We start from the raw sequence: 23460 nt of genomic DNA on the forward strand, positions 1-23460 counted from the left end.
GCTAAGGCATTTTATAAGTTTTGGCAACTTTGGAGATAAAAATTTCGAAACAATTTTGCGAGGGCACTAGTCCTAGCCAAGCGGGATCAGTAGCCTTATCTGCGCTTGTAGACCTCTGCGGCTTTTCAACAAATTAAAATAGTTGGATTTGGCCGAAATATATTTGAATTGTTACCTTGTTTCGCTTTGTCACTGTGTGTACATCTGATTGCACTTCTAACGTTTTGACAGGACAGGCCAACTGTCAACAACGTCTGATCGTGGCCATGACGTCTCATAGACTAGGGTTAGAGTAGCTTCCCTTTGACAAAGGGCAGTTACTCCAGCGGACAGACCGATGGATTGCCGCGAAATGCAAGTAAAAGTTTTTGTTGTTGTGCGTATATTTTGCTTCGCCACTGTAAAAGAAACAGATTTCAGTTGGAACTATATTGGCTACTGTCACTGTCCGACTGACACATCACTTACCCTGTGACGTAATAAATATTAATGCGCGCATTCCAGGAAAACCTGCAATGATTAGGTAATGTTTGTGAGGGAGGGAAAGCGATTTTCAAACACAAAATTAAAGAATGACATTATATGATAAAGAGGTTATCACGCGAGTGTGTTTGGGGATGGTAAATATCCTGTATTAGGAATAAACATTTCTATTTATGCGTTCTGGTATCCACACTGTTGTTTTAATACTGTTTTTTAGCTACCTTATATATAATGTTTTCATTTTCAGGTCAACCCGTCCCTGACGAAATGGCATTTTGTCAATAACGAGCATTTCGGAATGGCAACATACTGCGTGAAAAGCAAGCCGAGAAAGTATCTCATCAAAGTGGACAAAACCAAAATGATAATCAAAGCAACCCAAACCCCTAGAAAAATAAAACCTTTTTTTACAGGACATAAAATGGCACCCAGATGGTTCACATGGTCTTGCTAAGTGCGATTCCTCTTTGATGTTAATCCAATACAACGATTATGTGGAGAAAGCTGTGCAGGTAAAGCGTTCACAACTGCTAGATAAAAAAATAGTGTTTACCAAAAATATAGTTGTGTTACGCGAAGGCTTTATGAATAAATTTAAGTGTACGTTACACAAATTTACCGATTAATCTAGTTGATAATAAGTTAGGTACATTAAGATATTTGTGCCCAGTGGGTGAGTGAGAGAGAATGGTTTTACGATGCTTTTAGCACTATTCCAGCAATATCACGGCGGGGCACATCAGAAATGGGCTTCACACATTGTACCCATGTCGGGAATCGAACCAGGGTCTTCGGCGTGATGAGCGAACGCTTTAACCACTAGGCTACCCGACCGCCCTGTGCCCAATGGGTGTGCCTGGAGTATACTTGGTCCTGCACAATACATGTATATGTTGTTTAAGTGAAAATCATTACATGGCCCTGCACAATGTTTTTCAATGTTCACAGAACTATAAAAAAATATTGGGTTGCTCATTATGCTGTGAAGCTGAATCGTCTGAACGATCATGAATAAAATGTTTAAGATTTTAAGATTTTGATTGCTTACAGTGATATTGCAAACAAACAAATCATACAAACAGATCAACCTTCAGGAGATGGGTTATATCACCAGATGACCCAGAACGTTTCTGAACGTGATGTTTCAACAGCAAACGTAAAGTGAGTTGAGGTGACATGGGGTTTAACGTCGCGTCCCAAATTATTGCACTTATATACCGAGGTGTGTGTGTGTGTGTGTGTGTGTGTGTGTGTGTGTGTGTGTGTGTGTCTGCTTGTACTAGTCCAGACTGATGCCGTCTTATAGTGCTAGCTCACTGAGATACTGTGCCGCAGTTTAACGTGAATACCCCACTCAGACACAGTGTACTGACTCCGAGCTCATTGTTTTAGCCCCTTTATACCGAAAGCCAGACAGGTTAACAACAAATACCATTTTTTACGACTTTTGGTATGACACGGCCGGGAATCGAACCCGGGACGCTCTACCACTAGACCACGGAGGCGGTATTGATCATTGTGATGGGAAAATCAAGCAGGACATGTTTGACCGTGATTCTCTCATCACAAGGGATACATAATGGATGTAATGGATGACGCATGGCCAAGACGGCATTGTCGCATAGTGATCTCTTCGCTTCTGGTCTGACCACCCAAACGGGGCCAACCAATAGTTGATTATATTACATGTTATTTATTTGTACCTACGCGGGTGTCCGTTTCCTTCGTACACCCGTGAAGATCCCTTGTAGAATAGGTCTTCAGAAACCCATGCTTGCCGTAAAAGGCGACTATGCTTGTCGTATCAGAGAAGACTAACGGGATCGGGTGGTTAGGCTTGCTGACTTGGTTGATGTATGTCCATCACGCCGACGAGTAACATTCTTGACTTCACCACAAGTTCCTAGAATAGCTTTGGGTAGAGTTGGCCTACACCAGAGGCTGTTCAATCGCGTTACAAAACGCGACGAGATGAAAATGTGGGACATAAATGTTTGTTTGTTTATGACGGCGGTCTGTAAATAATCGAGTCTGGACCAGACAATCCAGTGATTGACATCATGAGCATTGATCCACTCAATAAGGATACGATGACATTTGAGACTGGGAACATTACATCATAACCTGTATTTTATAAATGCATGAGTAACGACATATGTTAAATCTTATTAATGAAATGTGTAACGTTTGATTAATTTTACAAATTTAGAAAATATGTTTTCATTATGAATAAGTGTGCAGTGTTTTACTGATATGTTTTGTAATATGTATTAGAGATGTCATTACATCAAATCATTTATTTTTAGATATTTAAATGTGAACGTGTCCCTTTTATAACCGGGTATTACATACTTTATTATAGTAACAAAATGATTTGGACCACCGTTATTGCACAGCATATGTACTTTGAATTAAGCGTTTGTAATTTCCGTATTTCACAGATCACCTTAGCTGCCATAGAATTAATAAGTAGTCTAAATACCATAGCATCTTGGCTGATTTCATCAACCTATTTCAAAGCGTGCAGTATATTGCAATAAGCTCAACAGAGAATACCGATAAGACATCAAAACCTCGAAAAATAAATGAAATTCAGAAATCCGGAATGCCGAATGCATCTGTAAGACAACCCGGACTGTTCGCTGAGACGCGCATCATTAGAAAATACGAGTTACTTCCCTTAGAACGCTCACGTCTCGCGTGAATATCTATGCACTATTCTGAACTTGTGAGTTGACTGAACAAGAACGACCCACAGCGATGTCGACTATAGAAGCAAGGCGTAGTGCTGCTGTAGTTGGAGCCTTGGTTGCAGATGCGGCCGGTAAACAATGTTTTAACACAGCCATTAACTGCTTGTAAAGAGATAACCAGAGACCATATAATAGATATCTATTATATGGTCTCTGAGATAACGCATGACAATGCCTAGACTTTCAATCAAGCCGTGAAGGTTTACTGCCGGCTATCCGTTGAGGACACTGACTGAGATATGCACAGGCTATGTGATTTGTTGGATTACGTGTTATTTAGCTGAGAGCCGCGATGGGAACAAGGCAGTCTGTCGGACCCCATCGCGGCTCTCGGCTACATGTTATTAGGGATCCTAGACGATTGTGTAATGGTGCCTTCTGATGAATAAAAAGAAGACCACAATTAGATCTATCATTGAAAATAGGTTCCATCCCCCCCAAAAAAATGATTAAGATATTGTTGTATAATGGATTCGGGAAATGTAGAACAAGGGTTTTAATTCACACAGATCACATGGCATACCAAGCTCCTCACAGCAATAGCCCGTTCGCGGAGCTCTCTAACAATACCGAGAGTGTAACGAAGGTGTCACGCGCTGGGAAGGAGCTTGATGGCATACATGCAGGCAGACATATTGGAACTCTCCCTTTTCTTACTCCCTAACTGAAGAGTGCATTTTATAACATAAGCTGTCCGGAGTTATCTCCCCTAGACCATACCATACCATAAACACATTAAGCCGTCCGGAGTTATCTACCATAGACCACTACATTGAGTGTACATAAAGATAACAAATATACATTCATTGCAGGATAAATGACTTTGCTTGATGTTGAGAATTAACTGTTAATTGCAAGCTCCCACAGCTATGGCCGAGAGTGTAACAAACGTGTCACGCGCTGGGAAGGAGCAACTCTTTTGTCTGTCTGTTGTAGTTGGCGTATTCACTCACCTGAATTTTTTTTACAAAAACAGTTTTTAGTAACGAAATAATGTAATTAATCTTTTCATTATATATGTTTTACCTCAGTACACAATATGAATTATTTTGAATAATGGGAAAGCATTGTTTTAAGAATAATGAAAGACACCAAACTCTGCCCAAACAGGTCCATGGTCCACCACTGTATGGAGCTCATGGGCGTCTGCTACACCAAAATAGGATATTTCCTTAAAGCTATTAATGAATGACTTGGTCTTCATTACACAGTGGCCTCAGAAGAATAGTATTTAGAGTTATATCCCCTTAATTTCTTGACAACATATTTTATAGCAGTTCATACCTTATGGACCTCAGTTGAATGGAATATCAACTCACTGTTTGGAAAATAATGCAGATAATGTAGGACTTCAAATCATACCTTCACCACACAGTATGGATATTTTTATCTACCACCTCCTCCGTGGTCTAGTGGTAGAGCATCTGCCCAGAGAGCGGAAGATCAGGGGTTCGATTCCCGGCCAGGTCATACCAAAAGACGTTAAAAGATGGTACTTGTTGTTACCCTGTCTGGCGCTCGGCATTAATGGGCTAAAACAAGGACTGGTCGGCTCAGAGTCAGTATACTGTGTCTGAGTGGGGTATCATGTTAAACTGCGGCATGGTATCTCAGTGGGCTAGCACTATAAATCGGCATCAGTCCGAACTAGTACAAGCAGCCACACAAACACACACACATACATGCACGTCGCTATATAAGTACAATAATCTTGGATGTTAAACCCCATTTCACCTCACCTATTTTTATCTACCAAACTTAATCAAATAAAGCCACCATGGCTCATCACCATCCTTGCACCAAACCAGTTACCACAAAGTGCAAGTTTTGAATATAAAACCGATGCGCAAGTATTAAGGGTTTATATTTACATATTAATTTTCGTAATTATCATAAAAAAGTAATCAATTTGAAGTGTTTCAGAGTGGTTTGAAGAGTGATAAAAGAATATGCATGTATAATCTCCTCTAGTACCGTATTCACCATATACTAAGCTGCATGCAGTCTTTATAAGCGAGGACACAGGTGGCACAGCCACCTAAGGCCGAGTTGTGCAGGGTTGCCACCCATGAGTTCGAATCCCAGTTCGCCCTGATTATGTTTCTAGATTTTCAGCAAGATACCATGCTCGTGGGTTTCACCGAAAATTATTTGTTTGTTTGTTTGTTGTTTAACGCCGCACTCAGCAATATTCCAGCAATATGATGGAGGTCTGAAAATAATTGAGTCTGGACCAGGCATTCCAGTGACTGACATCAGGAGCATCGATCCACAAAATTGGGATCGATGACTTGCATCAACCAAGTCGGCAAGCCTGACCACCCTATCCTGTTAGTCGCCTCTTACGACAAGCATGAGTTGATGAAGACCTATTCTACCTCGGATCTTCAGGGGTAGAATCTTTCTAAAAATACACACACAAGAATTATGGATTGTCACGTAACTTTTCGGTCTTGGTAGGGAGAGCTGATAAAGGTTACTTACAGATTGGTCTTGGAGATAGCTTATTGGAGTAGGGCGCTTAATTATTACTCTTAGCCATTTTGCGAAAACAAAGGATCTGATGATTGAGGTGGTTTCAGGTCCAGTCAGACCAACGAATAATCACATGGATGTATTTCTCATTCCCAAATTTGAAAAACATGACAATTTATTTATGAATTGTTAAATTTTGTTTATATTTTACAGAAAAAAAATGTTTCAGTTGATGCTGCTTAGCGCTCTTGTAACCAATGGTAACACAGCCTTTCCGTTATCATGGATCTGTCTGATGTCATCCCTTGTTTAGGAAGCCATTGCATTCCAGGATGATATATTGTTAGTTAATATAATTGTTGTTGTTATTATTATTATTACTGCCTGTTACAGTGGAGCCCCTGCACTGGATATACAATGACGACACTCTGAAAAGCATCATCGATGGAAAGGAAGAGATTGAGTTTCTGATGCCGTCGTCAAATCCTTTCTATGAGGTTGAAACTGGGGAACAGAGTTGCTATGGTGACCAAGAATTGGTCATTCTGAGGTCCCTTGTGGCCAATAAAGGTAGTAAAGAAAGCAATGTATTTTCTTATCACCTAAAAAGTAAACTTATAAGTATCAATTTTCTTATCTCACACCATGCATTTCTCATTCTTCTTTCGATCCTAAGTGGAAACGTGCCTAGGTTCAAAGGTTCCAACAATCTGGGTCATAAACGCTATAAATAAATGCCGGTAGACTTTGTTTTTTGTTTCACGCCGCACTCAGCAATAGTCCAGCAATATGATGGCGAGCCTGACCACCCGATCCCATTAGTCTCTGGAATATTGCTGAGTTGGGCGTTAAACAACAAACAAGGAAATCAACAAAAAAACCTGCATCATGTTTGTTTAGACAATCGTGGGCGTTGTAGCACATCCACGTACTGTGGTCAATGTGTTGATTTGCCCACTGAATCCTTCAGTATCTATATTCATAGATGTTGGCTTCAAAGCAGGACATGCTCTCAAAATCTTAAAAAGAGGCAAAAACTGAGAAAACGTTTTTGAAGAAATCCAAACTTTCAGCGAAACTAACTGTACCCTGTACATCTATCCGATAGTTTTTTGACAGAAGACTTTTCCATCTTGACCCCTTTACTTTTTTTAAAGAATCTATATGCCTACCCGTCCATCCCTGCATCACAATTCCTATGGCCTGTTAGCTCCAGAAAGAGAATGAGTTCGCAAGGGAAACCATGTGTACGTAGACCTACATGAAAAACGTCCATGACCCAGATTGTTGGGAGATGACCATGGTGATGTTGCGTGTGTTAGGGTGAATTGTTTTTTCGAAACTGAAAACCCTTGTTTAACCTGCTGGATGCGAGTTATTTTATTTTTACTGCTGCACATTTTCCTGAGGTCTGTAAAGTATAGGTTGTGCGAGAATTGCGATCACGCGGCACTGGATCTACCTCCGGCTCTAAAATTACACACAGATGTAGAATATTAAATGTCCAATCTGATGGTGTAAATATAACTGCATTTTGAAAAAAAGACACTGCTGTGTGTTGTCCCGAGAATTTATTCTGCGTTTAAAAACAGCAAATTTCTCCGCTTTTTCGTACACCGATACAAGTACTGTGTGGCGATTTTTTTATTTAGCAGCTTTACGGAAACTGTGAGCGAAGAAAATACTGCCTACTATCTGACATAAATGTATATCAAATGGATTTATATACTTATGTATAACGTTATACATTCAATAAAAGAAAGAAAGGACGAAAACTGTTTTTCCTCGATGATGATGGCAAAAGACGACAGAGAGGTTACACACATACAGGGGGGAGGGGGGAGAGTCGGGAGCGAACGCTTTAACTGCTAGGCTACCCCACCGCCCCTCTAGGTACAGAACTGGTATTGTTGGTATTGTCCCATCCTTGATAATCCAGGGTATTACTTCTCCATTCTGTTATGGGGGGCACGGTTGGCCCAGTCATCTAAGGCGCCGCGATTCGCTGGGCAGAGTTGCATCCCTTGGGCACGCCAGAAACCTATATGATTGTGGATTCGAATCCTGGTTCGCCCCGATTATGTTTCTTGGTTTGTCAGCACCATACCCGTGCTCGTGGGTTTCACCGAAGTGACAAACGTCTGAGACCTGCATCACTTTGGACTTTCCTCCTACATTAAGCAGACACGCCGCGATATAACCGGAATACTGTTAAAAGTGGCGTTAAACCCAACTCACTCACTCACATACAAGGTAAAGGGGGCATAACTCCGCTATGCATAGCACTAGTTTATTGTAACTCAGGTCTATTCGAGAATTGGCTGTGGATAAGGACAATATATTTTCATGGTGTTTTGTTCACAAGAAACCAAACTATACTGACACAAATATCGATATTGAAACTGTATACGTTTAGGTATATAAAAAAACCCAGAAATTATGAAATTGTACGTCTTAAAAAAGGCAGTAAAAGCGAAATGGATGGCCCTGTCTAACCTATCAATGAGTCCTTAGATTCCAACATTCTCCTGATTGTGACTAATGCTGAATAATGTTGCACCATTGTTAATGGAGCACTAGCTTTATCATCAAATGTGATGAATTAATAAGAAATGACATCATTTTGTTTGACGTCATGGTTGGTTTTATTTCTTTGAAAACATAGGAGACGATTTTGGTATTTTGATTAATATATATCCCCTAATTTTCGTTCCAGGTATGCCAAATCTTGATGTTTTCGACACAACATAAAATGACTGCTTTTGTAAATAATGTCGTGAATAGGTAAACAATTAGATAGTTTACCGTGTATCTAATTGGAGAAGACACGCACCTGTTTGGCATCAATATTACGTAATCAAGTACCAAAATGAATATTTCAAAACAAACAAAATTATATTCAATATTGGACATGTCTTTGTTCCTTATTATGTGATTATTTCTCTTTATCTCATATTACAATTATACAATTAAAGATGCGAAGAAAGCTCCTTTGGTATATAATTATCAGGATATCGTATAAGGTGTAACCAACGGGGTACATGTCACGGTTTATATATTGTTTACAAATATTGAATATGACACTATAAACTTATCAATTTCTTATATAAACAATGTTCAAGTAAATAGTAGATTATCAAAGATTTATGCATTTTGTTGCCTATATCTACATATATCATATTGAACATTGATAAATAATCATAGTGAAATTAATTGTGTGAAAAAATGCATAAAAGATATGCAAAATCTACATCATAATTGAAACAATAAACAGCAGGATTCAATGATCATGTGTACTTTCGTTCAAGGACCTTCGATATACCCATGATCACTAAAAAGCTGTTTTTGAAATTCATGTCTCCAAGTAAATATCCGAAATATAGATCTCAAAACATGCTGTAAATAATGCCGTGAATGGTGATTTAGTAATGCGTAAAAAATGGCAACACTTTCGATGTACCTAATTTTCAGAGGTCATTTTCAGTAATTTTGCTGTGCCTAAAATGGATGATATCACAGAACAGGGAATTTCCCACAGAATTCAAAACTGTGGCGTGTATTTGTGTACGTGCTGTATGTTGAATTTTTTTCGGCTTCAAAGTGAGGGTTGAAGTGGAGGACATGATGCAGTGTCAGGGGGACTGGAGAGGAAAACTGTGCAATATGTGAATTTTACTTTATGAATCACGTGGCCTGTGTTTGGGTATTTTTCATCATAACCAAAAGTGTTATATTTTAAAACAGGGATCGATCTGGCAGCAATGAAGAAAACTCTGTTCGATGTCTTCGGACCCGGGTCGGTGTATGAAAAAGCAGTACAAGAAAAGGGTGAGTTTAGAGGCAAGGAATATATTCTGTTCCATGTTGATCCTCTCTCTCTCTCTCTCTCTCTCTCTCTCTCTCTCTCTCTCTCTCTCTCTCTCTCTCTCTCTCATATGTATCTATTTTGAAAATTATGAAAATGATAACATTGTATATTATGAAACGATGACGACACTTATGCATGTCTTTAAGCTGGCAAATAACTCAGTATTTATCACCTTTTGTCATTTGAATTGCAGCATTCAATAGAGACATAAATTCAAAGGGCACACTTCATATTTAGTATTTGTACGATAGATAACTCAGTTATCCTCATTCAGCCATAAGCATATGTTGACTTTAGTCACAACTTTCATGAAATTCAAAATAACAAGATCTGATTAAATTGTTTCGAGATATCTCTTTATGATATGTATATTATAAAACTGGAGCAGTTGGAACATCTTGATTCACTTTGACGATATCCAAAGACGTATATATAGATCTTTGCGATATCTAAATATTCACCCCCAAATCATACTATAGTGAAATTTACAGTGCAAAAAGAAGCGGAGACTAACAGCCAGTTTTGGGTCACTGTTAAATGTGAGTCTTTGAGAAGTAAGAAGTTGGAAACACTGTTGAGCTTTCAAGCTTCCATCTTTCTTAGCAGCTTTCAGAAGTGAAGGTAGAAAGTGGTGAAGAGCTTTCAAGCTTTTCATTTTTCAGAAATTAAGTTTGAAAGATATCAAGTGTTTCCGGGACCCAGAAACCTATGATTTTTAGTTCAAGTCCCGGACTTCCGATTATGTTTCTAGGTTTGTCAGCACCATACCCATGCTCTTGGGTTTTACCAAAGTGGTAACCCTTAAACCTGCTCAACTCCGGTATCAAGCTGACACGCATGATATAACTGTGATATTGTTCCAAGTGGCTTAAAACCCACCTCACTCACTCTTGCAAATTGCACTATTTTGATCAGGTGTGCCACAGATGTATGTCATGTTCTCAGTGTGATTAGTTCTGTGCTTCAGAAAAAACTGGGGCCAAGCGTCTGAAGGGGCCATACAGGAATGGCTCTGTGCGGGAATTCCTCCAGAAATACAGCGAGGGAAAAACCAACACCGGTCAGTAATATTCAACAAACACTATGAAAGTCATTAGCATTTGCATTTGACAAGAGGTAGTGGGTTAGCCTAGTGGTTAAAGCATTTGCTCGTCTCGTGGATGACCAGGGTTCGATTCCCACATGGGTACAATATGAAGGGATAGAACAGTTTTATTCCACTAGTCCTTATAAATTATAACACATAGCAAAACCACTAAAAATGGCAAATTTCTACTCGTTATTATGATACCTTTACTATTGGACAGTTTGGGAAGGACTACGGGACTGGTACCAATTTCTAACGCTGATTTGTGAAGCCCATCTCTGTTGTCCAGCTTAACCATACTCACTCACTACATTTTGCAATAAATACTGTCCAGTCAAAGTTTTTTTAAGTCACATCAAATAGTTGCTCATCTTGAAGTTCCTTTTGGCGATTTTGATTTTACTGTTCAGAGAGTCATTAGGTTAGTCAAACATTACTCCGACTTTCTTTCTTTCTTACACATTTATATACCGTAGGTATCCAGGCACTAGTATCTGCTCAAATGCGGTTATGATTGTTCCCCGACCAGTGGATCTGTTTGCATTCCAGTTATCATTCTCAACTCCCTGGGGAGTATACAACCCAAGCTGCTCAGAGGCGCTAGAAGGTTTTACATCCACCTCACATATCGGGTACCCATTGCCTGCTGGGTGAAGAGAGGCACATTTGAACTAGAGTCACTTGCCCAGGGTGACACCACACGTGTTTCGGTTGTGTTTCGGGTGGATGTACGTATTCGTGTTTCCACCACCTGGTGCACAGGGTGAATGTACTGTACACTTGGAGTAGTGACAACACTGTAAAGACCTGTAAACATTGTTGGTCCCAAGGCTGAAAAACAACCCAGTCACTAGCGGGATACGATCTCAGCACCTGGTGCTTGCTAGCCTGGCGCTTTTGACCTCTCGCCCACTCCGAACTATGTTCCATCCCAGTTCGCCCTGGGTGGAAAATGGAGTTTTATTGTCAGTTGACTCCCTTGCCTTCCAGAAGATGATACCCATCGAAAGTCAGGTAGTCATGAGTGGCCAAGAAGTCAAAGGTGGCCAAATTGTACAGGATCCTTTGGTCATGGGTTTGAATCCCAGGTTGTGATCCATGGTCAGCAGCGTACCCATGTTGTTGGGACTCAAAAGACATTTTTCACTTTGTGGCAGCATTGAACAACAAACAAACAAACAAACACTTTGGGCATTCGTGTCACATTAACCTGGCACTGTGTGGTATGATTGAAATTCTGTTCAATTCAAGGCACTCCAGTAACCAAACCATGAAGATCTGGAGTAGGTCTTCAGCAAACCATGCTTGCCGTAAAAGGCGACTATGCTTGTTGTAAAAGGCGACTAACGGGATCGATGGTCAGGCTTGCTGACTTGGTTGATGCATGTCATCGTATCCCATCGATTCTCATATCAATCACTGGATTGTCTGGTCCAGACTTGATTATTAACAGACTGCTGACATATAGCTGGAAAATTGCAGGGTGTGGCGTTAAACAACAAACAAACACAGTGAGATCTCTTTTTGACACAGACACACACACATTATTCCTGTACTAAGCAGCAACTAGACAATGTAAATATTGGCTCTAGTTGGTAATGAGAAGTGCTGGACATTTTTTCAGGTTCTGACACTGACGACCAGATGGACTGTGTAATCAGATCTATTCCAGTGGTAGCTCTCTATGCTGGGAAAGCAGATATGTTGCAGAAGGTCGAGGATTTCGTCAAAATCTCCCATAATACCCCAGTAGCTGTTTCCTGTGCTCTGTCATCAGCAAGGTACTGGAACATGTTTTGTTTTAAAATGGGTAATCTCCTGTACGATTAATTACAGTTATTTGCAATTATGATCCTGTTCGATCCTGTCTGTGTTCCAAGCTTTTATACTGATTGCTGAATGCCCACAGATTGCTGGAATACTATATCATCCATGGGAAAAGCCCTGATGCTGTGGAGCAGACGGCATCCAAGCTATCGGACGACCAGGCAGGAAAACTCCGAGCCGTCTTACAGAAGAAAGATACGCCCCACAATGACGTGGCCAAGGCTTTTGGCAGAGCTTGTAGTAAGTTGGCTGCTTGTTGTGAATACAACATAACCATTGGAGTACCTGACCTTTCACGTGTGAAGAGTCAAAAGAACTAAGCTGTTATTGATGGCATGAGGGATTGTAGGAGTTGTCATTGTTGACATCAGGCATTAGATATTGCTGTTTACTGGGCATTATAGGCATACAGTATTTTAGAGATAAGGCATTGTAGGCATAATGTATTGTAGGTATTGGCCATGACGCATTGGGCCTTGTAGTGCATTAGGCCTTGTTGTGCATTAGGCCTTGTAGTGCATTAGGCCTTGTACTGCATTAAGCCTTGTGCATTAGGCCTTGTTGTGCATTAGGCCTTGTACTGCATTAGGCCTTGATGTGCATTAGGCCTTGTACTGCATTAGGCCTTGTTGTGCATTAGGCCTTGTTGTGCATTAGGCCTTGTAGTGCATTAAGCCTTGTGCATTAGGCCTTGTTGTGCATTAGGCCTTGTTGTGCATTAGGCCTTGTACTGCATTAGGCCTTGTAGTGCATTAGGCCTTGTACAACATTAGGCCTTGTGCCTTGTACTGCATTAGGCCTCGTAGTACATTGGGCATATTAGTGCATTAGGCCATGTACTGCATTAGGCCTTGTGCATTAGGCCTTGTACTGCATTGGGCCTTTACTGCATTAGGCCTTTACTGCATTAGGCCTTGTACTGCATTAGGCCTTGTGCATTAGGCCTTGTACTGCATTAGGCCTTTACTGCATTAGGCCTTTACTGCATTAGGCCTTGTACTGCATTGGGCCTTGTACTGCATTAGGCCTTGTACTGCATTGGGCCTTTACTGCATTAGGCCTTGTGCATTAGGCATTGTACTGCATTGGGCCTTGTACTGCATTAGGCATTGTACTGCATTAGGCCTTTACTGCATTAGGCCTTTACTGCATTAGGCCTTGTACTGCATTGGGCCTTGTAGTGCATTAGGCATTGTACAGCATTAGGCCTTGTAGTGCATTAGGCTTTGTACTGTATTAGGCTTTGTACTGCATTAGGCCTTGTTGTGGATTAGGCCTTGTAGTACATTAGGCATATTAGTGCATTAGGCCTTGTACTGCATAAGGTCTTGTAGTGCATTAGGCCTTGTACTGCATTAGGTCCTGTAGTGCATTAGGCCTGGTATGCATTGGACCTTGTACAGCATTAGGCCTTGTACAGCATTAGGCCTTGTGCCTTGTACTGCATTAGGCCTTGTAGAACATTAGGCATATTAGTGCATTAGGCCTTGTACAGCATTAGGCCTTGTAGTACATAAGGCCTTGTACTGCATTAGGCCTTGTAGTACATAAGGCATATTGGTGCATTAGGCCTTGTAGTGCATTAGGCCTTTTAGTGCATTAGGCATTGTACAGCATTAGGCCTTGTAGTGCATTAGGCATTGTACAGCATTAGGCCTTGTAGTGCATTAGGCTTTGTACTGTATTAGGCCTTGTACTGCATTAGGCCTTGTTGTGCATTAGGCCTTGTGCCTTGTACTGCATTAGGCCTTGTAGTGCATAAGGTCTTGTAGTGCATTAGGTCTTGTACTGCATTAGGTCCTGTAGAGCATTAGGCCTGGTATGCATTGGACCTTGTACAGCATTAGGCCTTGTGCCTTGTACTGCATTAGGCCTTGTAGAACATTAGGCATATTAGTGCATTAGGCCTTGTACTGCATAAGGTCTTGTAGTGCATTAGGCCTTGTACTGCATTAGGTCCTGTAGTGCATTAGGCCTGGTATGCATTGGACCTTGTACAGCATTAGGCCTTGTGCCTTGTACTGCATTAGGCCTTGTAGAACATTAGGCATATTAGTGCATTAGGCCTTGTACAGCATTAGGCCTTGTACAGCATTAGGCCTTGTACTGCATTAGGCCTTGTAGTACATAAGGCCTTGTACTGCATTAGGCCTTGTAGTACATAAGGCATATTGGTGCATTAGACCTTGTACTGCATTAGGCCTTGTTGTGCATTAGACCTTGTACTGCATTAGGCCTTGTTGTGCATTAGACCTTGTACTGCATTAGGCCTTGTAGTGCATTAGGCCTTGTACAACATTAGGCCTTGTGCCTTGTACTGCATTAGGCCTCGTAGTACATTGGGCATATTAGTGCATTAGGCCATGTACTGCATTAGGCCTTGTACTGCATTAGGCCTGGTATGCATTAGACATTGCAGTGCATTAGGCCTTGTACTGCTTTAGTCCTTATACTGCATTGGGCCTTCTACATTTGGAAACATTTAATTGACCAGCCTACATCATATTTATCATTATGGTGCTTAATTGTGTCTTAGAAAGGGGAAATTTGTTTTTATACACATACAGAATAACTAAATCGATATATTGTGATACTGTTGAGTTTAAACCTTTAGGCAAAGCTCTATACATGAGGCTGTGTAGCCCTTTGGCATTGAGTGCATTAGGCAGTGAAGACACTAAGCATTGTAGGCATCAGGTGGTGTAGGCCATAAGGGATTTAGGCATTAAGTTAGTGTGTTTAGTACACATGTCATTGTAGGCATCAAGGGACGTAGGCATTAGGTTAGTGTATGTAGTGGACATCAGTCATTGTAGGCATCAGATGGTGTAGGCCGTATGGGATGTAGGCATTAAGTTAGTGTATTTAGTAGGCATAAATCATTGTAGGCATTAAGGGATGTAGGCATTAGGTTAGTGTATGTAGTGGACATTAGTCATTGTAGGCATCGGGTGGAGTAGGCTGTAAGGGATGTAGGCATTAGGTTAGTGTATGTAGTGGACATTTAGGCAGTAAAGACATTAGACATATTAGGTAGCGAAGGCCTTAGACACTGTACATGAATATTGCTGAGTGCAGCTTCAAACAATCAAGGATTGCCAATACCCTGACTGACCCCATGGGGTTTCCGGGGCAAAGTAGGGCCTCAGAGATGTAATCCCCTAGATTATTGGGGATGGTAACTGTGTGGCCAGAATACCAGTTTTGTACCAAGACTGACCCCATGGGTATTCTGGGGCAAAGTAGAGCCTCAGAGATATAATCCCTTAGATTATTCGGGATGGCAACTGTGTGGCCAGAATACTAGTTCTGTACCCAGACTGACCCCATGGGGATTCTGGGGCAAAGTAGGGCCTCAGTACCCCTCCCTGTATAAATCAACCACAGTCTGGGTCAGTTGGTGCCAGTGTTTGAGCTGGTTGATTATGTTTCATGGTGCCAGTGTTTGAGCCGGTTGATTATGTTTCATGGTGCCAGTGTTTGAGCTGGTTGATTATGTTTCATGGTGCCAGTGTTTGAGCCGGTTGATTATGTTTCATGGTGCCAGTGTTTGAGCTGGTTGATTATGTTTCATGGTGCCAGTGTTTGAGCTGGTTGATTATGTTTCATGGTGCCAGTGTTTGAGCTGGTTGATTATGTTTCATGGTGCCAGTGTTTGAGCTGGTTGATTATGTTTCATGGTGCCAGTGTTTGAGCTGGTTGATTATGTTTCATTGTATCCCAGCGGTGTGGATTGTTCTCAGGCTTGTAGCTACTGGTCTGCCTCACCCATGAAGATCTGGGTTAGGATTGCTCTATACCAATCCATGCTTGTCGTAAGATAGATTCATGCATGTCATCATATCCAAACTGTGTGGATCTATGCTCATGATGTCAATCACTGGATTGTCTGGTCCTGACTCGATTATGTATAGACCATGTCATATGGGTGGATTGCAACAAACAAGCAAACAAAACTCCAGAATTTGCATTTTAATGAAATTGACAATTATTCCAATATTTTGGCAGTAAAGACGTTAGACATTTTAGGTAGCAAAGGCCTTAGACACTGTACTGTATTTTCATTTAGAGAGGAACATTTTTACGTTTAATAACATTTTATGTATATTTCAAACATTGTTATTGTTTGGTTCTGTTGTGTCAAGTTTGTGGGGGGCAATGGTGGCCTAGTCACCTAAGGCGCAGCAATTCGCTGTGTCCTTTGGGCACGCCAGAAACCTACGATTGTGGGTTCGAATCCCGGTTCACCCTGATTATGTTTCTAGGTTTGTCAGCACAATACCTGTGCTCGTGGGTTTCACCGAAGTGGTAAACGTCTGAGACCTGCACCACTTCGGGCTTTCCTCCCACATTAAGCTGACACGCCGTGATATAACTGCAATAATGTTAAAAGCGACGTTAAACCCAACTCACTCACTCACTGTGTCAAGTTTGTGACAGTATGTAAATGTTCGGAAGCATGGCATGCTGTCATGTATGGCATGTGTTCGCTGATAGAATCTATTGACCGACTTACTGCAACACTATATATAATCTCACCCAGATCTGTCAACACATAAATTACATGCCATGTGTTTTGTTCACTTCCTGACAGCTGTTCCCGGTGCGTGGCAGACTGCCGTCCATGCCATCATTAATGCCAGCGATTTTATTGGACCAGTGAGGACCACAAGCAGAGCAGGGGGCGGTAACTGCTCCCGATCAGGCTACATTGGGGCCTGTATGGCTGCTCAGGTTAGTGTTGAAATACATATATAGTCTTGGGGCATAAGTATTCATCAGTTTCAAACTCGGCGGTTAAAAAACAATTTGGACATGTAAATTGAAAGTTGAGCAGTATTTTTAATAAATAGGTACATACTTTAATATTTGGTTACATTTCCTTTTGGGGGGCACAGATGGCCCAGTTGTCCAAGGCGCTGCGATTCGCTGTGCAGAGTTGTGTCCCTTGGGCATGCCAGAAACCTATGATTGTTGGTTCGAATTCCGGTTCGCCATGATTAAATTTCTAGGTTTGTCAGCACCATACCCCTTTCACTGAAGAGGTAAACGTCTGAGACGTGCATCACTTCGGGCTTTCCTCCCACATTAAGCTGACATGCCGCGATATAACTGGAATACTGTTAGAAGTAGCATTGAACCCAACTCACTCACTCACTCAGATTTCCTTTTGTATCTTTTATCAGTAATTTTGCACAGTTTCTCTCACTCACCGGGATTATTTGATAGGACATCTATTTTTTGCACGTGTATATTTTGTATTGGACTCAAAACAAAGCTATGGTGGCAAATGGATCCAGGGTGTTTATCATAACAGAATGGTGTGTGTGTGAGTTGGGTTTATCAGCCTTTTTAACAGTATTCCAGTTATATCACAGCATGTCAGCTTAAAGTGGGAGGAAAGCCCAAAGTAATGCAGATCTTAGACGTTTACCAGTTCGGTGAAACCCACGAACACGAGTATGGTGCTGACAAACCTAGAAACATAATTGGGGCGAAACGGGATTCAAATCCACAATCATAGGTTTCTGCTCAGCGAATCGCGGCGCCTAAGACGACTGGGCCGCCCGTGCCCCCAATAACAGAATGAAGAAGTAATACCCTGGATTATCAAGGATGGGACAATACCAGTTCTGTACCCAGAGGGGCGAGGGGTAGCCTAGCAGTTAAAGCGTTCGCTCCAGACACTGAAGGCTCGGAATCGATTCCCCTCATGGGTACAATGTGTGAAGCCTATTTCTGGTGTCCCCCACCGTGATATTGGGGGAATATTGCAAAGTGGCGTTAAACCATACTCACTCTGTTCCCATGAGGATTCTGGAGCCAAGTCAGTCCTCGGAGATATAATGCCCTGGATTAATGGGGATGGGAACTGGGTGGTCACAATACCAGATTTTTTTACTTATCCTGCATTACTCCTTTATGCATATTACTGCTTGTTCTTGACGGAAAGTACAAAATACAAACCGTAGGCACAAAAGACAATAGACGTTAACTCAAATAGCAAACATGTGAGGGTTTTAACAAGTTTATGCTACAGCAAAAAAACAGGTCTTGACTCAGCAAGTGACAAGAGTAATATGAGGATCCGTGACCTCACTTCCTTTGGTCACGTGGGAGCTGCGTGATGGGGTTCTTCTCTCAGCTAGTTGGAACAACTTCTTCAAGCAAAGACCTTCACACAGCTCTTTTCTCTGTCAAGAACAAGCAGTAATATGCATTAAGGAGTAATGCAGGATAAGTACTGTAAACAGGGATTTTTTTCGACCGTTATATTATTGCAAGTTTTGCGAACGAGACTCAATCGCAAAAATTAAAAACGCAAAAATAAGTATAAATGATACATACATACTTTATTCATTGCAACACGTCATCAAATGTTGAAATCATCAACCAGAACCACAAGTTACTCAATAAGTAAAAAACACAAATGAATGCAGAATAGTCACACAATACATCACAAATGACAGTGTAAACAGACCAATTAGTGTCACTGTTACCTCACAGTAATTCTGCCTTCTTCCAACCTCGCTTGATTGCGTCAGTGTCCTTTGTAATTTTGTCCACAATTTTGTTTGCATTCAAATTCACAGTCATGACACTGAGTTGAGTCAATTATCGTATTTGATAATCGCAATCCCACCCGATCAACTTTCCGGCCAACTCAGATTAACTAGCTTTGGAGAGAAGCTGTCTCTTGTTTGGTAATCGAGAGGTCATCTCAACACGGCAACTCGCAAAAATATCTTGTCGCAGTATTGTCTTTGGTGTGGTATTCGCAATATTTTACAGCGCAGAAATAAAGCTGTTTACAGTATACAAATATAAAAAATATCTAGGATTTTACTAGTTTTGTACCCAGACTGAACCCATGGGGATTCTGGGGCAAAGTAGGGCCTCGGTGCCCCTCCCTGTATGAATCAACCACAGTCTGGGTCAGTTGGTGCCAGTGTTTAAGCTGGTTGATTATGTTTCATGGTGCCAGTGTTTGAGCTGGTTGATTATGTTTCATGGTGCCAGTGTTTGAGCTGGTTGATTATGTTTCATTGTATCCCAGCGGTGTGGATTGTTCTCAGGCTTGTAACTACTGGTCTGCCTCACCCATGAAGATCTGGGTTAGGATTGCTCTTTACCAACCCATGCTTGTCGTAAGACGGATTGGGGTGTTCTGGCTCTGTCATTCTCATTTAGAGAGGAACATTTTTACGTTTTTTGCTCTATACCAACCCATGCTTGTTGTAAGACGGATTCGGGTGGTCAGTCTTGCTGACTTGGCTCATGCATGTCATCATATCCAAACTGTGTGGATTGATGCTCATGATGTCAATCACTGAATGTCTGGTCCAGACTCCATTGTTTACAGACCATGTCAGACCAGATGGAATATTGCTGAGTGCTGCTTTAAACTACAAACAAACAAAACTTGTCTGCCAGGTCCAGTCTTAATTTGTATTTTAATAAAATTGACGATTATTCCAAAAACGTCATTTATATATTTTCAGTATGGTTTAGACAGCATTCCTGAGTCGTGGAGGTCTCGAACAAATCACTACAATGAAATCAAGAACCTCGCTGATGAGCTTGTCAAACTTATGTGATACGTCCCTCCACACATACTGTCCAGGAGTTACCATGGCACAGCAGACATCTGGCCTGTGGAAAGGAAGAGAAGAGCTTGTCCAATGAAATGCACAGCACAGATGTTCTATTGACCAATCAACATGTTCTACAGTGCAGTCAGGCCATTGATCCATATTTGTTGATCACCAAATCTCTTTTCCATAATAAGACGATAATTTTTTACAATTTCTAATGAAACACCAAATATTGAAAATAACGAAAATTGTGTATGAGGATTAAACAATGATGTATACATGTATTGGATGCTTTTAGGGTTCTGGTGCCTGTGTACTGTGTTACCATGGTTACAGGTGAAAATATTAATGTTGTATATCCAGTGTTCTGCTGAGGCAGTTACCTTGTGGGTTTCTCGCCACAATTCAATTATTGGTGCATAATATTTACTCTGTGGGACATCGGGCACATTTATGTAGATGGGTTTATTTTATATAATTATGGAGTCGCTGACTGTCTTAAAATTATGTTACATCTCTTGGACACCTGCTTCAGTTATTGAATGTAAACATCCTGATTTTTGGTCCCTCATGCATCTCAGTTGGTATCAGTGCCATTCATTGGTCGAAAGTCACAAATGATCCAATCAGAATTCAGCTTACACAGTTTTGCAAATAAGTTGTCATAGTTCTGATAATACCAAAGATGTTTCTGGTTCAAATAACCCTGGTATCGCAGAAATCGCTTACCACATCTTATGTTTGTGAAACACAGAAAGTTTCGCATTGGTCACCTGACAGTGACCATGGTGACAGACAAATCTCAATAGGGAAGTGATGACAGACAAGCTATTGAGGCTAAATATGTGACATCGGACGTTGTAGCTACAGTATGTTACATCTGAGAAAGAAGTCATGCGAAACATTCCGTGTTTTGGTAATGTTAATTGTGGACAGTGATTCTGTATCAATAAACTGTATGATCCCTCAGGGTGTGGCCAAATAAGTTTTGAAAATGACCCCATGAATTTATCCTGAAGGGGTCCCAGTCCCCACTTGTTCAGTTTCTTGGCAGAACACTGAATGATAGATCCCTGTTGAGCACTATGAGATATTCAGAGAATAATCCAGGACCTACCGTATTCAACGTAATAAGCGCCCTGCTCTAATAAGCGCCCACAGCGATATTTACTAATATATTTGCTGGTGAACAATCCCAATTAGCACCCCTTCCGATTGATCAATGTTCAAAAGACTTATTCATTCGCGTATAATACGCATTTAAATTCTGGAAAAATATATCTATCGTATATAAACATTTCAGGCTGTCAGCATAAACCACGACATTTATCTTTCAAGGCTATTTTATTTTCACCAAAATAACATTCTACGAAGAGACCCTTATTTCTAATTTTGAGAGCGCCCTGGGCGCTTATTACGTCGAATACGGTACTTGCAATTGAGGTTTGTCTGTCCCAAGGCTAGTCCCAGATACACATAGTCTGAAATTCAAAGTGTGTTGTTTTCAATATAACCCTGAGCCTTTTCAGAACAAAATGTATAAAAATGTGTGTTTGCAAGACAGCTGAGTCAGCCATTGTTTGTAACAAAGAGACAAGGATCCTCAGTGACATATAACAATGGAGAGTTGATTCAGCAAATACTTACAATTGCGTTGATAATATTTTCTCTTTAGAAGGACTGCTTTTCAAACAATCAATTAACAAATGATTGAAATGTATGAATGTTTGCATCTTCCCGAGGCAAGAGATTAACAGACGACAAGAGTCAAGTTTCCACCCTTGCCCAACTAGGCTGGAATTATGGAGTTACATTCTTTGTGGACTAATGAGTGTATGCATAGTCCAGTCAAAATTGTGCAACAAAATTGAAATCTGGTTCGTAAACCGTCATGCAGATTTAGGTCAATTGCAGGATTTACAAAGCATGTGCACCGGCAACTCCTTGTCAACAGATATTTTCCACATCTTTTCATGTTTTTAATCAAGGTGCTCGCGTGATTTGAAGCACTTTGCAGGGTAAGACCCGTTTTATCACAATATAGGTCTTGATTATCGATCAAATCGTCTTGACTGGGCGCCGCCATTTTGTTTGAAGCAAATGCAAGTGAAACAGGAGGTGGAATCTGATTGTTCCACAGGAGAGGCATAGAAGGGACATAACTCGTAATAGCTACTGGTGGCACTACGATCAAGCGTAGGAATTCTAGCCTTGTTCGGCAAGGGTGTAAACTGGACTTTTGTAGTCAGTTAACTCTCTTGCCTCGGTAAGATAGAATGTTTGTTGAGCAAGCTTATTTGAGAGATAGATTAATCTATCCAATAGGCTTGCTCAACAAGCATTAGATTAGTTAATCTCTTTGATAGGCTTGCTCAAAAAGCATTAGATTAGCTAATCTCTTTGATAGGCATGCTCAACAAAACATACAAACCTGCATTTCAGACTTGCCATTGCCCCATTGTTCTTATTTTTTAGTCTGTAAACGATGACCTTGCAATGTAAGGTTTCCAGTATTGTTCAGTTGTATTTTGTAGGTGTGGTGAGGTGAAATGGGGTCAAAAGAACCACACCCTATTCTTGATGATCCAGGATGTTATATTTTCATTATATCATGACAAATACCTTTGACCCATTCTGTGTCATTTACTTGAACATATTGTCTCAATCTGGCTAGTCACAGAATATCTCTCGCTCATGAGCTAGAAATCAAAACCATATCAGCAATGCTCTTCTGGATGACAGTGGCTGTGGTCTACATTCAAGGCCGGGATATGAGATGAGGTGCTCAGTTAATATCTTTTGCTATACCCCATGTGTTTATCGACAGTTGTCTGCAAGAAAAGAGCACAATATTATTTTTTGGCAACAATGAAAGACATGTAATTTTGTCTTGGTACAACAGGTGCTTGGTTTTTTTTACCTGAGAGTCACACTCTCCCCAACCCACCTACCCATCCCCCCAAAAAAACAAAAGAACACAAAGAATGAACAAATGCTTGCTCCCTTAGTTTATGAGCTGTTGCTTTATGAAAGTGAGAGTATATTCCAGATGGACAGCTGACAGAGTTTATATCTACATTCTTTATGCAATATGTATCATGCTTATTCATATATATTTTGTTATTTGTTACACACTATGCTTTTTGGAAATAAATCCGTCAATGTGGATAAATGGTGTATGCATTATTTCCTTCACGTCAACCAACAACACTTTTATCATCACATGGACATGAAGAATGGCACTGCTATTATCTATTCTCAGCCATGTTTGTTTATCAACTCTTTGAGAGTGTCATGCGGTTAATGTTGATCACAGCATGGGAAGCAGTCACACTTGGGTAACCTGGGTTACCATGACAGCATACATATACA

General features: G+C 40.8%; 1 protein-coding gene across 1 annotated transcript; it reads left to right on the forward strand.

Annotated features, from left to right (window-relative positions):
• Nucleotides 1-3184: 3184 nt before the first annotated feature.
• LOC139459764 (crystallin J1C-like) lies at nt 3185-23250 on the forward strand. The gene is made up of 8 exons (XM_071241425.1): nt 3185-3307; nt 6105-6281; nt 9456-9539; nt 10547-10639; nt 12291-12447; nt 12576-12733; nt 17088-17227; nt 19996-23250. Exons 1-8 carry the CDS (start codon nt 3244-3246, stop codon nt 20089-20091), a joined length of 969 nt encoding a protein of 322 aa, XP_071097526.1. The 5' UTR covers nt 3185-3243; the 3' UTR covers nt 20092-23250.
• Nucleotides 23251-23460: the final 210 nt, after the last annotated feature.

Source organism: Haliotis cracherodii, unplaced genomic scaffold (genome assembly GCF_022045235.1).
Source record: "Haliotis cracherodii isolate W230 unplaced genomic scaffold, xgHalCrac1.p SCAF_13, whole genome shotgun sequence".
Taxonomy (NCBI): domain Eukaryota; kingdom Metazoa; phylum Mollusca; class Gastropoda; order Lepetellida; family Haliotidae; genus Haliotis; species Haliotis cracherodii.